The sequence below is a fragment of the Colossoma macropomum genome, unplaced genomic scaffold (genome assembly GCF_904425465.1).
Source record: "Colossoma macropomum unplaced genomic scaffold, Colossoma_macropomum, whole genome shotgun sequence".
Lineage (NCBI taxonomy): Eukaryota > Metazoa > Chordata > Actinopteri > Characiformes > Serrasalmidae > Colossoma > Colossoma macropomum.
The window spans coordinates 18660640-18676427 of record NW_023494810.1 but is presented as its reverse complement, the minus strand read 5'-3'; the positions used below and the strand labels follow the sequence as shown (position 1 = coordinate 18676427).

At 36.9% G+C, this 15788-nt stretch overlaps 1 protein-coding gene across 2 annotated transcripts in view; it reads right to left on the bottom strand.

Moving 5' to 3' along the window:
- Positions 1-5009: 5009 nt before the first annotated feature.
- Positions 5010-15788, bottom strand: part of col2a1b (collagen, type II, alpha 1b) — a 147478-nt gene continuing 136699 nt past the window's right edge. For both annotated transcript variants that reach the window (XM_036559043.1, XM_036559044.1), the window contains exon 54: positions 5010-5886. In XM_036559043.1, the coding sequence (XP_036414936.1) occupies positions 5740-5886 (147 nt within the window). In that variant the 3' untranslated portion in view covers positions 5010-5739. The remainder of the gene's footprint in view (positions 5887-15788) is intronic.

Here is a 15788-nt window from a genome sequence, read left to right as displayed (position 1 = left end):
AGCATGCAGTCTGTTTGTGTTGATGCTGTGAATTGTATGTTAAATGTATGTTTGTCCAGAATTATGGATAGATGAAGTGTTAACTAAACTGTACATAAAAAAAATTCAGCAAGGTGAAATGCAGTAATATTTGCCTTACTGGTGTGTGCATCCTTCATACTTTTGTTTTGCACAATAGTCTGACATGTAATAGAGATAAAAAGAGCATAAAGAGATTGTAAAAGTGCATGAGCCCTGTAAGTCTAAACAGCAGAACGAAGTGAAGTGTGGCTCCCTCTACAGGTATACTTGAGGAGAGGAGGCTGCTGCCTTTTTGAAAGCTTTAAGGACTTCGGGGACGTAGAGTTAGTAAGCATCCATAGGGTGTTGGCTGATTATTGAACCACTGATAAGCCTGGGATTGAGACCAGAGATACATGCGTTAAAGCTGACCAGAGTAATAATTGAAAAATAAGCTATGGAATCATTGATATGGATTTTGGGGGTTGTATAGGGTGAACAATCAGTTTTGATGTGGTTGTGATATTAAGGTCAAGTTAAAAAAAAGCACAATAAGGGGTTGGACTAATAAACAAAAATTATGGCAAGTAATATGTATAATTTTTACCCCTGATCTGGAAACTTGATACTAACTAACTATCAGAGGCTTTTAGAATACCCAAATGTCACCCTTTCTGTGTGTAAAACCAAAAATCCAGCTGATTTGTTGTCCCTTTCTGATGATGGGAAAAAAGCATGATTGTGTGATACAATCAGAAAAATATAGCAAGCTCAGATCAGACTTACGAGCTACCGCATTACCTAAGGCATACTGAATGCTCCTTGTAGATGGAGCTTGTTACAAAGATGGTAAAACACTAAAATCAGGATACTAAGTTGTTCAATTAAATCCTGATAGAGCAATATTCACAGTTGTGCTCAGCTTAGTTAGAAGAATTGAAAGCAGTAACTGAAGCCTGTTTGAAGGCAGAAAATCTTTCTGTAACAATTTATAGTGATTCAGCATATGCCCTGGGACTCTAGGACTAGGTCACCTCTTTGGGGGCACATAGAAAGAAAGAGCGTTCAATAAATGATGGTTCACCTATACATCACCATATGCAAATTATTGAGCTTCTAAATGCAATGATGAAACCTAAATAAATTGCTATCATTAAACGTGCAGCGCACACAAAACGCCTCAACATGGAGCATCATGGTTCTGCATGAAATTGATATAGAAGATAAAATAAGCTATGAAGATTTAAAAGTAATACAAAATGAAGCTAGTCAAGCAGAACAAAATCTTTGGGAAAAGAGAAGGGCTTCCAAGTACAATTATGGTCTATGGAGAAGTTATGAGGGTTTACTGATGGCTCCTGTTTCATTACTTTCTTTGTTTTAGATGCCCATGGGCAAGCCCATGTGGCAAGGGGGGAGGTAATAAGAACCATAACACATACATGGAATTTTTGGGCTCCAAATTTGCAAAATCATATAGACTCATTAATACATAGATGTGAAATTTGCCTCAAGTCGTGGCTACAGACACAGCACCCACAGGCACTTATACTGATCTCTGGAGACTTAAACCATGTTTCTCCATCCACGAACTTCACAGAGTATGTAACCTGTCACACCAGAGGCAACAAAATACTGGATCTGTTTTATGCCAACACCAAGAAGGCATATAACTCATCACCCCTTCTCTTGGAAGATCAGATCATAACCTGGTTCATTTTCTGCCTAGGGACAAACCACTTGTACGTAGGGAGCCAGCTGTCACCCGCACAGTGAAGAAATGGTCTGGGGAGACTGAAGAGATTTTGAAAGACTGTTTTGGAACAACTGTGCGGGAAGAACTATGTGATCCTTATGGGGAGGACATTGTCTCACACACTGCAATAAACTTTTGTGTGGAAAACAGTGCACCTACCAAGACTGTTTAGTGTTTCTCCAACAACAAACCATGGATTAACCCTGATATAAAGGTTCTCCTGAAGGAGGAAAAGAGGGCCTTTAGATCAGGTGACAAGAAGGAACTGAGAGCTGTGCAGAGGATGGAGGAACAGCTGCAGAATAACAACATCTAAAAGCCTTAAAACAATCTCCGGTCACAAGAAACTCGACCCCCAGGCTGTAGAAGACCAAAAGTGGGTGAACGATCTCAATCTGTTTTTCAATAGATTTGATCACTCACCTCCCCCTGCACAGTTACCCCTGCTGCAACCCCCCTCTTCTGGACTCTCACTCTCTTAATCACCTCCCTCCACCAGTGAACTTCCAGGGAAGGGACATTGAGAGAGTGGACTCTTATAAGTACCTGGGATTTCACCACAACAATAGACTGGACTGGTCAGATAACACTAGTGCACTTTATAGGAATGGCCAGAGCAGACTCTACCTGCTTAGGAGACTGCGGTTGTTTGGAGTGCAGGGGGTGCTCCTGAAGAACTTCTTCGACACCGTTGTGGCATCAGCCATCTTTTATGTAGTGGTCTGCTGGGGTAGCAGCATCTCAACTGTGGACAGGAAGAGACTTGACAGACTCATTAAGAGGGCCAGCTCTGTCCTGGGAAGCCCCCTAGATCCAGTGCACGTGGAGGGAGACAGGAGGATGTTAGCCAGACTAGCATCCATGCTGGAGAACAGCTCCCACCCCATGCATGAGACTCTGGCAGCACTGGGCAGTTCCTTCAGTGTCAGGTTGCTTCACCCCAAGTGTATGAAGCAGCGCTATCGCAGGCCCTTCCTTCCTGCTGCTGTTAGACTGTACAACTAGCACTGCTCCCAGTAGAACCCTCCCCCATCCCCCATTAGACCTCACATACCTACAGCACATAAACTGTGGAATTCATCACCATTTCCTGTCTGCAATATAACTCAATGTGCAATATTTTTAAAACATATATATATAGTGTAAAGATTGAACTACTACTTTATGAAAATATTTCATAAAGAGATGGGGAAACATAGCCTGCAGAGTACGGAAACCCACTTAATGCAGAGGTCTTCAGGAAGACTGGTGCTCTGCCCAGAAAATAAACATTCACAGATTACATTCAACAGAGCACCTGACTTCCTCTACACATGCTGTCATGAGTCGCAGTGGATAAATACACCATGTAACCCCCCTTTGAGTCTTACTTAGGCCTGAACACTAATGATTGAGTGTTAAATGTACCCCCTTCCTATATGAACTCCATAAACGTTCAGTATCCATTTATTATTTGGGTAAAGCAGTAAAGAAAACTTCTCTGTTTTATTTAAATTAAAGTACTTTGCTACCACATTGTATCTATTTAGATACCACAGAAAAAATAAAACCTGACTGAATACTTGTCCATTAGGCATTAGACATAGGAATTTAAGCTTTTTGTTTCCAACTTATCAATAAAATAAGAGTTTACACAATACTTGCAGAATTAAAATCCAACAAGCACAATGATTATGTAAATAAAAATGAACTGAAAATAACAAACTAACTAAAATAACAAAGGCCAAGGAGGCCCTGAGGGATCCCCACTGCATGTCTATAAGCTAATTAGACTGAGTCTGTACAGCTCCTTCTGTAACTGGGTATTGGACTTTGATAGTGAGGATCAGCAATAGAAATTCAGCCACGCTGACTATAAGCACGGGAATTCCGTGTACTGTCTCAGCCACCCCTCATGCACTTTAAATTGTATGTTGTGTTGAAGTATTAGGTATTTTTACTCTGTATTCTGAATACATGACAATAAACCTTACTTAAACTAAGTGACTTTGTCATAAAAGTATTTGCAGAGAGAAAAATATGTAAAATAATATAAACTAACAAGAAAACAAACGTGAGTTAATCTCACTAACAGATTTTGATCTGTTAAAACATTCAAAATGAGTGAGATGAATAAACACAGTTGTTATACTGGACACAATTCTCATGATTAACTTAATATGTAACTAAATTTATTTGCAGTTTTGTTCGCTAATTATAAGGTGTCATGAGTGACTCCACAGATTTGTGGCAAGTAAAATAAAATATTACATGACATTAGTGGCAAATATTAGGGGAAATGATTCTTATAATATTAGGCAATTATATGAAAGCAAAAATAAAATAACATAAAAAGTACTGTCAATAGAAATGTTTCTATTTTTATTGCTAATGTGAAAGATCAGGGAAAAGATTAAAAAACCAGAGGTAAAAGATGACAATTGTTTCACACAACATACAACTACCTGAAACTATTCTATTATGACTCTACCATGCTTAAATCTACTACTTATATAGTAATAACAAAAGCTATTTGGCATGAAACCTCATTAATTACCGCATTTCCCCTGTCTGCCATACGTGCATGTACACACATTCACCCAAAAACACAATATGCAGGAGCAAGGCAGCTTGTGTTTGTATTTCTTCTTCTGTTGATATCGGCATAGATCAAATTTGATAAAATACAATTTGATTGGGTACAAACAAGACCCCAGCCCACCACCAACCCCCAGGAAAGAAAACATTTTTTCCCAGTACAAAAGGGGATAAAACAAAATAAAAACAAAATAAATAAAATGAAAAGCTATGTTAGTTTTTCTTTTCTTACTACAATTACAATAACAATAATAGTAATAATAAAAATAAAATTAGCAAGAATACTAATAATAATAATAATAATAATAATAATAACAATAATAATAATAATACACTCCCTGGTGTACAAAGACAACCCTTAACTTTGCCACTGCAGCAATTTTCATTAGGGAATCTGTCTTGGGCAGAAAACGATGCCTTTAGAGGCCTATCTTATTTTGTGCCAGGGCATAATGTAGGACTATGCAAATGCTTAACCTTTTCCTTCAGGACTTTTAGCAAGAAAGGAGAACTCGAATGAAGCACAAAATAAAAATCTAAACTCAGAATTTGGCATAGGTCGTCCTATCAAGCTTCAGGAAAACTGAATGTAGAATGTAACAACTTTAATTTGTCTTAATTCATTTACTTTTTCAGCACGAGGTAGCTTAAAATAAAAAAGAACCCAGGCAAAACATGATCTGCAACTATTTATATAAAGCATCTTAATTTGATGAAACATACCCTAAAGTTAAAACCTACAAATAGGTTTTATAAGACACAACCTAGATATCCATTCATCTATCTATTTGTACAGATGTACGGTGGTTTAAATTACATGCTGTTTAACAATAGCACCATACATATTTTATTTAAAACACAGTCATTTGTATAAATGAAAACAGCAAACAGAGAAACATTTGCATTTAATTACTGGGGTTTAAGATTGTTAAACTGCATGATTGGACCATTGAGAAAAAGTGGCAAAGATTTGACACACAAAAAATAACACACAAAGGGAATGACACCTTATCAATAAATAAATAATACCAAGGCATGCACTTCACTATCATCTGTTACTTTTTAAACATTTCCTGTTCATAATCAGCATGATTTGATTTGGTGATAAGTAAATTTATCCAGGAAGGAAGCAATCAGAGATGATATTGAAGACAAGGATTGAGCTTGGGCGAAAGTTGTCAGTAAGGAGTCAGATGGTGATTGACTCTAGTATGTTATCAGTACTGCTGGTGATAATCAGTGCAGGCATCCTATGATTATGACATGGAAAGCACTTAGACGTCCTGCTTGTCAACAAGAACCTTGATCTTCATTTTTCTCTCTTTCATTCTTTCTGAGTGTGTTATTTCTTCCTTTCTAAGTATGTGTTATTTCTCGTTTTTCTTGTTTCACTCATTTATCCTTCTTTATAAAAAGCAGACAGCACCAACATCAACTCCAAACTCTTGATCAGCTCCACCAATGTCTATAGGGGCAATGTCCACAATGGGCAGACGAGAGGTCTTCTGTGACTTGTACTCAATTACTGTCTTGCCCCACTGCCCGGTGTGACTCTGCAGAGAAAAGAAAAAAAAACCCACAATAAAATATAGATGCAAGCAGCAATCTTTGGGGTCCAAGCATCATCAACATCATAATTGATTAATTTGAACTTTGGTGTTATACAAAGCTCTCAGGATACAAACTTAACATTCTTTTTAGAAGGGAGATGTTTTCATGCTGAGCCACTAGTGGCCCATGGCAGCACTGCATTTTTTGAGACAATTTATTGGTAGGGAGTAATAAGGAACCAAGCACTGTTTCTGGAATTAGTTCCCAACTTTCAATTATTGCGATTATTGAGTAATATAATGGAAATTATATTTATATAGCAAATTTGGCTATAATTAAACAATTTCTACTGTATTTGCACAAACAGTTATAAGCTTTATTATATCTTGTGGCAAAGAAAGTTTACAAATGTTTTGTATTGCACTGAGGAATTCAAAATAAGCCAGGTCACACTAATTTTTTCAATTCTCACAGTCAAACTGTGCTTAAAAGTCACAATCCTTTTTAATAACTATTTATCTTTAGACTCCACAGACAGTTTTAAGACCAATTTTGAGGTAATTTGATAAAAACACAAGAAGTAGTAAGAAAACGTCCATTTTCCAACTTTTACCAATTGGGGAACAACTGTAATATTTTGAAAGACTTGTATTTGCACATCTCTGAAATGCATGACTTGGACCAATTTGTTTTCCCACAAGATAACTGCAATAAGACATATGATTACTTATATGTTTTGCAGTACACCATTTACAAACACTGTTCTCTCTGGAGACTGGACAAAATACTACAATATTTTATAATATACCGATCATAGATTCAACTTTCCTTTGTAATTAAGGAACATATATTTGCAAAGTATCTTATTAGGATGTGCAATTTGAGGCCATTATCTTTTTTTTTCTTTTAATCTTAGTAAGAAATAATGATATTTTAGATTGTTGGCAGTATACTGAGCATTGTAAGAGCCTACTAAGGCTGATTCCAGTCAAATTTTAAAATCTTCCTCAAATGATTACTGTGTATGTATGTTTCAAATTTAGTCACAATCAGAGCATCACTGAAGGATTTATAGCCGCTTGTGTCAGAATAAGCCTGGCCAAACTGATTGATACATATCTTGCAGCTATACTGAGTTTAAAAGGCCAGATTTTTAATGTAATCAATAACATTGAGAAATTACCAGTTGGTTTAAAACCAAGTTTGAGAGGATATAATAAAAAATCTAGGGAGGAGTACGAAAAAGTCCAATTCAAAAGTCAGTTCAATCAGGCAAGGAGCTGCTGAGAAACTGGACATTATAGTGGACCCTATTGAATAATTGGTGTCAAACTTGGTGGACTTTCTCAAAGTCATGTACAGTAATAGACTATTAAGCTTCATGAGAATTGGCCAAAGCAATCCTGATCCGTAGCCATGTTTGTGAATTAAGATAACCCCAGAAGGGCTAAACTCGCACCTAGCTGCCATAATGTTTACAAATAACCAAATTTTTAAAATAATTCTTGACCTCCAGACCCATGAACATTTTGAGACCAATATAATGCAAATATCTTGAAAAACCTCAGACTATTAAAAAAATGTAGGTGTCACATATTTTGCCAATTACCTAAAAAAATTCAGGGGTGAAGCTTAAAAGACCCAGTGAGAAGTTTGTGTAATAAAACAAGTATTATTTAGAAGCAAGAATTTTGACTGTAGTTCTCATGGTTCAGGAGATATGGGCCAAAAGGTAAAATGCTGCTTTATAGCCCCACCATCAGACCACTAGGAGTCATTTCACTTGTCTAAGTAGTGAGGGCTATTCTACACCTACCCTCCAATTTTGTTGTTTGCAATGTCTATTCCCCAGTCAGTTTTAGGGAAGAAAAAAATAAGAAGAAAAATCCTAGAAAAAGCAATAGGATTCCATGCACCAATGTGCTTTTTCGGTGATTATTTTTCACCAATGAAAAATAATCACCTAAAGTCTCTACAATCTATTTCTCTTTTTAAATTTGGGGTATTTTGCATGACAGAAATTATACATGGGTGTTTTTCATACATTTATAAATTTTTATTTCAATCATTCTGTCGTAAATGACCAAACACAGGTAATAATTAGAGTAGCTCGTGTTGTTATATAATAGTGCTAAAGTAATAACCTTACTTTCATGTGATGTCAGTTCAATGCACATGAGTGTTCACCTGCTTGTGGGATGTACATGTATATACCAATATTTGTATTCTGACTACTTAACAAGCTCATAATTCTAAGAAACCCACTGACAATTTTGCAATTACCAGGGGTTTCATTAAAAGCGTTATATGTTGCCACTTTTTTTTTTGTTGTTTGCAAACAGTACCTTTCAATCTAGTCCCACGATTTTCATTTGATCACATCTAAATTGGTCTTTAAAGAATCTTTTGAGTATAATGATAAATTATCTTTAAAAATCTTGATTAAATATTTTTAGCACAGGATTACGCAAAACATCAATCAAACAATGTGGGTGCGGTTTCGTTGGCTCAGTTATCTAAAATTCAATTGCACACTGTCTGATTGTGACCAAGTGAACTCTCTGCTTAAGATGACATGCTAAGGAGTTTGGCTTGAATTTCTGATGGCTGCTAAAATCTTGTGCAAATTAGGTAAAATGTAATATCCCTGGTTTTGTTTTAAAAACTTAGACTTAGACATTAGACTTATTGACTGCAGGTTTTTCAGCCACACCAATTACTTACTGATGGATTAAATTAAGCACATAGCCGTGCAGTCTCAATAGACAAACACTAGCAATAGAATGGGTCATACTGAAGAAATCAGTGACTTTAAGCATGTCACTGTCATAGGATGCCACCTCTGCCACAAGTCAGTTTGTGGAATTGCTGTCCTGCTCAATCTGCCCCGTCAACTGTAAGTGCTATTATTGTGAAATGAAAGCACCAAGGAGCAAACAGCTTAACCATGAAGCAGTAGACCACGCAAACTCACAGAGTGGGGCCGCCAAGTGCTGAAGCACACAGTATCTTCTGTTGAATCACTCACTAAAGAGTTCCATTTTGGCTCTGGAAGCAACATCACCAAAAGACCTGCATGCTAGGAGCTTCTTTAAATAAGTTTTTGTGGCCGAGGAGCTACACACAAGCCTAAGATCAAAATGCACAATGGCAAGTGTCAGGTGGGTGGCATAAAGCATGACGCCACTGGACTCTGGAGCAGAAAGTTTCCCAGTAGAGTGGAAGCTGTTGTAGCGGCAAAGGAGGGAACCAACTTCTGTACTTTTTACGACAGGCCCAAAGGTATATGAACACTGACTTTGATGACGCCGTTTGTGGTTCCGACAATTCACGGTTTAATTATATGGGGCAATGTTAAACGTGCGAGATAAATTAGATAAATTGTGTTCAAAGAAAAAGGAGAAATTGTGTAAGAAGTGTGGGATTCCAGCAGAATCAGAATGGAGTCAGGAACAATGCTTTCTGGTTCTGAGCAACTGTGTGAAAAAAAGGGACCTTGAGGGGTGTGTTTGGTGGTTTAGACAGTGGCACTGTTTTCTAAGAACAGAGCACCAACAGCACATAGAACAAACTCAACACTATCAATGTCCTACAATGTCGCTTGTGTTGAAAATGCGTCTCACTCTGACAGTGGTGCTCACTGTCATGGTAACATTTACACTAAGTGGTACTCTATGCATGTACATGATTTTGAATCGGATTACTTGTGCATGTAAACTGAAATTTTCCATCAGATTGTTGAATAGAGTGAGCATATAAACACCTCAGTCTTAATCTGTAATCGGAATTTAAGCTGATCTTGATCTGACTGTTATAGAAACAGCTACAGGAGTAGTCAAAAAAGAAGAGTGGCACATGGCATTCAGAATGATCCTTATCATTAATGATGACTAATGTCTGATTCTTAAGATAGGATTATTCAGTAATGTTTGTTAGTTAAATTTGTTCAGGCAAGTCAGCTGTTTCCCCTAGCTGTTAATGTCTGTGGTAGAATCATTATGAGCAAATGTCCTTCATTGATGAGATTATGTTCAGACATAACTTACGTCTGTTATACATGTTTGATTTTGTTTGTGAAACAGGTTCAGGATAGCATTGATATTGATAAGCTTAACATTAGCTCAGTTTAGATTTTGTACGACTAACGTCCATCACTCCTCTTAGAGTTGCAGGACCCTAATTAGGCAGGGAAAGATGGAGCCTTTTGCAGTGTATGAAGATAAAGTTCAGTATGATTATTTGATTAATCTGTATGATCACTGTCAGATGCTGCTGCTGCTGTTGGTTGTTTGTGTGCGTTCCTAGGAAAACCAAGGCAGTGTGCGAGGAACTCAGGATGTTAAAATGGATGGAACAAGGAATGCTGTTGGTTTCTTTAAAGGTCCACTCGACCAGATGTGGCCTGATCAAGAAACAACCCTGGAATGATGGCATTTGGTGTCCTATGTTGGAGCATTCATTCTTGTTGTCACCAAGATATAAAGGACTAAAACATTATAAGAAGCAGTTAAGATGACAAAGTGGAGTCACTTATTCTATGCGTTATGCTAAAATGGGAAGTTTAAGTTCACCTGTCTCAAGACACTGTGGTTAGGGGATACATCCTAGAGCATTGTGTGGGTTTATAGTAGTACAACTAACTTTTATGGGTAATAATAGAAACAATAAGAGACTGTATCTATGTGGACATGTATGTTCTTGGCATACTGTAGCACATGTTAGCTTGTAAATGATCAAGCTTTAATCTCATATTCACTAATTTACAGTCACACAGAATTATAATACTGCACAACAAGGATGGTTTGGATTACAGACAATGGCAAAAGTTAGATGACTTAAGCTGGTCAAATCCTTGTTAACCCTATCCACCCTCGTGACGTGTTTTTGCGTCACAAATCACACCTTGTCTTCTCAGCTTTATAACTCAGGAATGCTTTACTGCAGCATTTTACTACACATATCCTTAGAAACTGTGGAATCTACTGTTTCTAAAAATAGTGGTCTAATCGTGGTCCGACAAAGCATCTGTGAGTAATCCATTGTGGAAATACAGTAAAAATAGACTCACCTTCAAAGTTTATGTTTTATTCTTCAAGTAAAACTTAATTTCTGTGCTCATAAACTCTGCATTTCGCTTTATTTCCACTACTATTTTTTACTTCTAGGGCTTCTAAAATATTTACATGGTGTTTCAAATGAAATATTTGATTAGTCAGTATTATCCACCGAATACGCCTTTTCAGAGCCTCCGCCGCTCTGTTTGTGCGCTCTGCTCACCGCCAAGTTCACACGTACGCGCGCATCTCGTCAGTCGAGCGCACTGACGAGATGTGCGCACAGCTTCAGAGCTGGCTGAGCATCTCGTCATTGCGCTCCGCCGAAGAGAAAAAAAAAACAGGCACTTGGTAAAATTTTGATCAAAACATGTCCAGTTTCATAAAAATGTCAAACTTCTGTGGGCATTCACAACTCAGGTGATTACATATTTGAGAAGCCACATGTCTTCTGAAAAAAAACAACATATAGCATGTGGCTGTCTCGTATAATTACTAGAGTTACAACAACTGAAAGAGGAACTGACAAAAACGGGGAAACAAAACACACCTAATAGTGCTAGGGTCCTAAGGGTGCCTATGATGTTCTGTCATGATTTGTTTCATCACTTTGTTAAACTACTGAATGATATGCTGTTGGTGTATTCATGCCTCCAAAAGCAAATCCATGTACTACGTATGGAGGCAGAAATTATATTATAGACTAACGACTATTCAATGGCAAGCAATTCTAATTGATGCAGTAATTTTTAATTCTGATTATTTGAATTGAAGTGTAAAGATCCATTTCTTGATGGATCAGTCATGTCATTAAGCAAACTTCAGCAGTCAAATTTGTTAAAGTGAACGTTTCAGATGTGTTCAAGGGGGGGAATTGTTTGGAAATGTTTCATTTGTTAGTTTTCTATTCCTTTTCCTTTGTTTTAGTTGTTATTCATAATGCTGAAGGGTTGTTTTGGGACAGCCCGTTATGCTCTGTTCTCATGGTTTGAACATTTACAGCAAATTGTTTATTAGAACACTTCCTGAGGACAGGAACAGAACACTCAGTTTACGACATCAACTCTACTTTTTACGACAAGATCCAAATGTATGAGAACACTGACTTGGGTCTTTTACAAAGGTACCAAAGGTCCTGGGAGGTGGAGAGATTTAGAGTATAAGAGCTGTGTGTCTAAACTGCTGTTCAGACTGGGGTGAGACGAGGCTGGAAGCAGGTGTACTGAGCGCTTTTTTCAATAAAACCATCAAAATCATCATCATTAATGGCTATGGATTTAAAATGGGATGCCATAAAAGCTCCTGTAGGTGTAATGTGTAGGTGTCCCAATACTTTTGTCCATATAGTGTGTATACACATTATACATACACACACACACAGGCACACATTAGTGTGTGTATATATACATATAAAGACAGAAATGCAATGTCTGATTCTTACCAAATCTAAAAGAGATTCTCATCACATTAAACTGCCTGCATTTAAACATGCTGTAATTTTGACTTGTAATACTGCCTTTGTGTATTAGGATCTCAATTAAAATCTCCTTTGGTTGATCTATCAGAGTAGCAATCAGAGAATTCCTTTAGTTATCAAATGTACGCATAAATGTGTTTTGGATAACACTTTACATGAAGGGTCGCTAATCAATCATTAATTATATAATAATCAACTATTAATTTCCCATTATTTAGTTATTAATTAACTCTTCATTAAGCATTAGCTATTACTTAGTAATTAATTAAGCACTTATCAATTAGTAATTAAGTACTCTGTTAGGTCATAAGTTAGTTTGTCGTTAGTTTATGTCTTACTCATTATCTGTGTACTAACTGCTGCTTATTACATTGTTAATTAACTAATAAGCATTTTTCTTCATATAAAGACATAACATGATAACTTACTAGCACTTATGTGTTAATCCCGCTAATTATCTGTTAATTAACTTTCCATCACCTCCATATATTCAGTTGCTTCACTTTTCTCACATTGGTTCTTGTTCATTATAAATGCCTATGGTCACATCTGACCGTAAGATGAGTGCACACAAATCCACTGACGGTTTTGTTGTTCATCACTTTCATCTTGGCATATCTGTACAAACTAACTCATATCTGGTAGGAGTGCATGTAAATTTGGGCATAAATGCTGGATATGTGGCTAATTAACCAAAACTATTATCAACATAATCTGTAATTGCAAAAATAAGAACAACAATAGAAAATACCAATAATACTAATTTGTGTGCATGACAGTCCAGTACAAAAGTGGATGTACTTACTTTACATGCACATTGATATAAACAAGTGCTGCAACTATTTCATGTTCCATTCAAAGACACATTACGCTGTGCTTTTGTTTCATACTACTGACTCACAAACACAGCTTGTGTTATGCACTGCAATAATACAACGTTTATTTTAGGGAATTAATTACACTAAACAATCACTCTACTATGTTAACAACACAGAGTATTTTGTTTTATTTCACATTTTTGTCATTTTAATAGTATTAAGTTTGGTCAGCAGGGAAAGAGTGCACTCACTGCTGGACATCAAACTCCACCCACGAGCACGGCCATTAGCTTTCATGCCAAACACTGCCGTTTTATTGGCTGGCTACTGAAACATCTGCATGAATTAGGGTGGCTTCATGTAAATGATATGTAAATGAGGTGCTGGTAGGCTGGTTTCATGCACTGAAGCTGATTTATCATTTATGCTCAAATCTCCACTTGTTTCCACATCGTACAAAATTGTTATGAATCAGATGCAGAGCAGTTCGTACCTTATAAAAGGCAAAAAACGTGTTCTTTTTTACGCGACTTTGATGATTAATGGGCCCTTTTCACAAGATTCGTGATTACTTCCGATTTAAGCATTAGCAGGGTAAAACTCACTTCCTCTCCATATAGCTAACTACTGCAGAAGCGATGTCAAAATGTTTAGTAGTGAACTATAATGCTCACACACTGAGCTACAACAGCTATATTTTAGTTTTCCTGCACGGTTGTGACGGAAGCACTGATTTAACTTCAAACAGAGCTAAAATGCTGTATGTTGTTTTTACTGCAGTCTGCTGCAGCTGCTTCACATCAAGCAGTCTCTGTGTCTTTGTACAACATGCCAGCGATTTCTGTAATCTTCTGTTTTCAAAAGAAAGAAGAACTTTCATATGTAGCATGAATTTTATAGACTCTGTTTATATTAAGCTAGCTACGCTGGCTAGACGCAATTGCTAACCAAGCTAGATTGCCTGGCTAACATAAAGCAGCTTTTTCAAACGTCACAGCAGAACCGCGATGCTAACATACAAGTTAAGTTAGCTAGGAGTCTTGTTTTTGGTTGAGCAGGTGGATGTTATCTGAAGTACTGCTTCAAAAATTGCCATGAAACTGTAAGAATAATGCTGTTTGACAGATCGCTAACATAGCTAGCTAGCTAACTTTAAAGTTTGCTACTCATACAAAGCTGGTGTTCCTTAAACTGCTAATGGTAGGCTAGCTAATTAGCGACTGTAGCCTGCTAGCCTACCGTAAGCTAATAGAGTTTAAACGATGTCTATCAAATAGACTTTACATATAAAAGTTTTTGTTTGCGTTTATGTCAGAAGTCTCTGGCATCCTGTAGCTAAATGTGTCACAGAACCTGCTCCACGTTAGCCGGCTGGTGCCAGCAGCTAAAGAAAGCTAGCTTCCTTATTTTGGAAATACAGCTACAGTTAGAAATGGCTTCTTGCGTTGCTAGCTAGCTACAGCTAAACAACGTCTACCAAATTCATACTACATAGAAGAACTTTTATTTCTTTTGAAAACAAAAATATTACAGAAACCGCTGGCATGTTGTACAACTACAGAGGCTAATGCTTAATCCGGATGTAATCGCGACTCTTTGTGAAAAGGGCCCATGGCCATTAGATCTTTACATTTTGACCATTAATTACCTATTAAATTCCTCTTACTTAACCATTAATTACTGCTTTTGTGTCCCTCCAAGTAAAGTGACAACCTTTACTTGTTGTCACTTTACTTGGAGGGACACAAAAGCAGTAATTAATGGTTAAGTAAGAGGAATTTAAGAAGTAATTAATGATTAAGTAAGAGGAATTTAAGAAGCAAAGAGTGGTTGATCAAGAGGAATTTAAGAAGTAATTAATGGTCAAAATGTAAAGATCTAATGGCCATTAATCATCAAAGTCACGTAAAAAAGAACACGTTTTTTGCCATTTATAAAGTATGAACTGCTCTGCATCTGATTCATAACAATTTTGTACGATGTGGAAACAAGTGGAGATTTGAGCATAAATGATAAATCAGCTTCAGTGCATGAAACCAGCCTACCAGCACCTCATTTACATATCATTTACATGAAGCACACCCTAATTCATGCAGATGTTTCAGTAGCCAGCCAATAAAACGGCAGTGTTTGGCATGAAAGCTAATGGCCGTGCTTGTGGGTGGAGTTTGATGTCCAGCAGTGAGTGCACTCTTTCCCTGCTGACCAAACTTAATACTATTAAAATGACAACAACTGGAAAAAAATAAAATGTGAAATAAAACAAAATACTCTGTGTTGTTAACATAGTAGAGTGATTGTTTAGTGTAATTAATTCCCTGTATTATTGCAGTGTATGACACAAGCTGTGTTTGTGAGTCAGTAGTATGAAACAAAAGCACAGCGTAATGTGTCTTTAAATGGAACATGAAATAGTTGCAGCACTTGTTTATATGCATATGCATGTAAAGTAAGTACATCCACTTTTGTACTGGACTGTCACACACACAAATTAGTATTATTGATATTTTCCATTGTTGTTCTTATTTTTGCAATTACAGATTATGTTGATAATA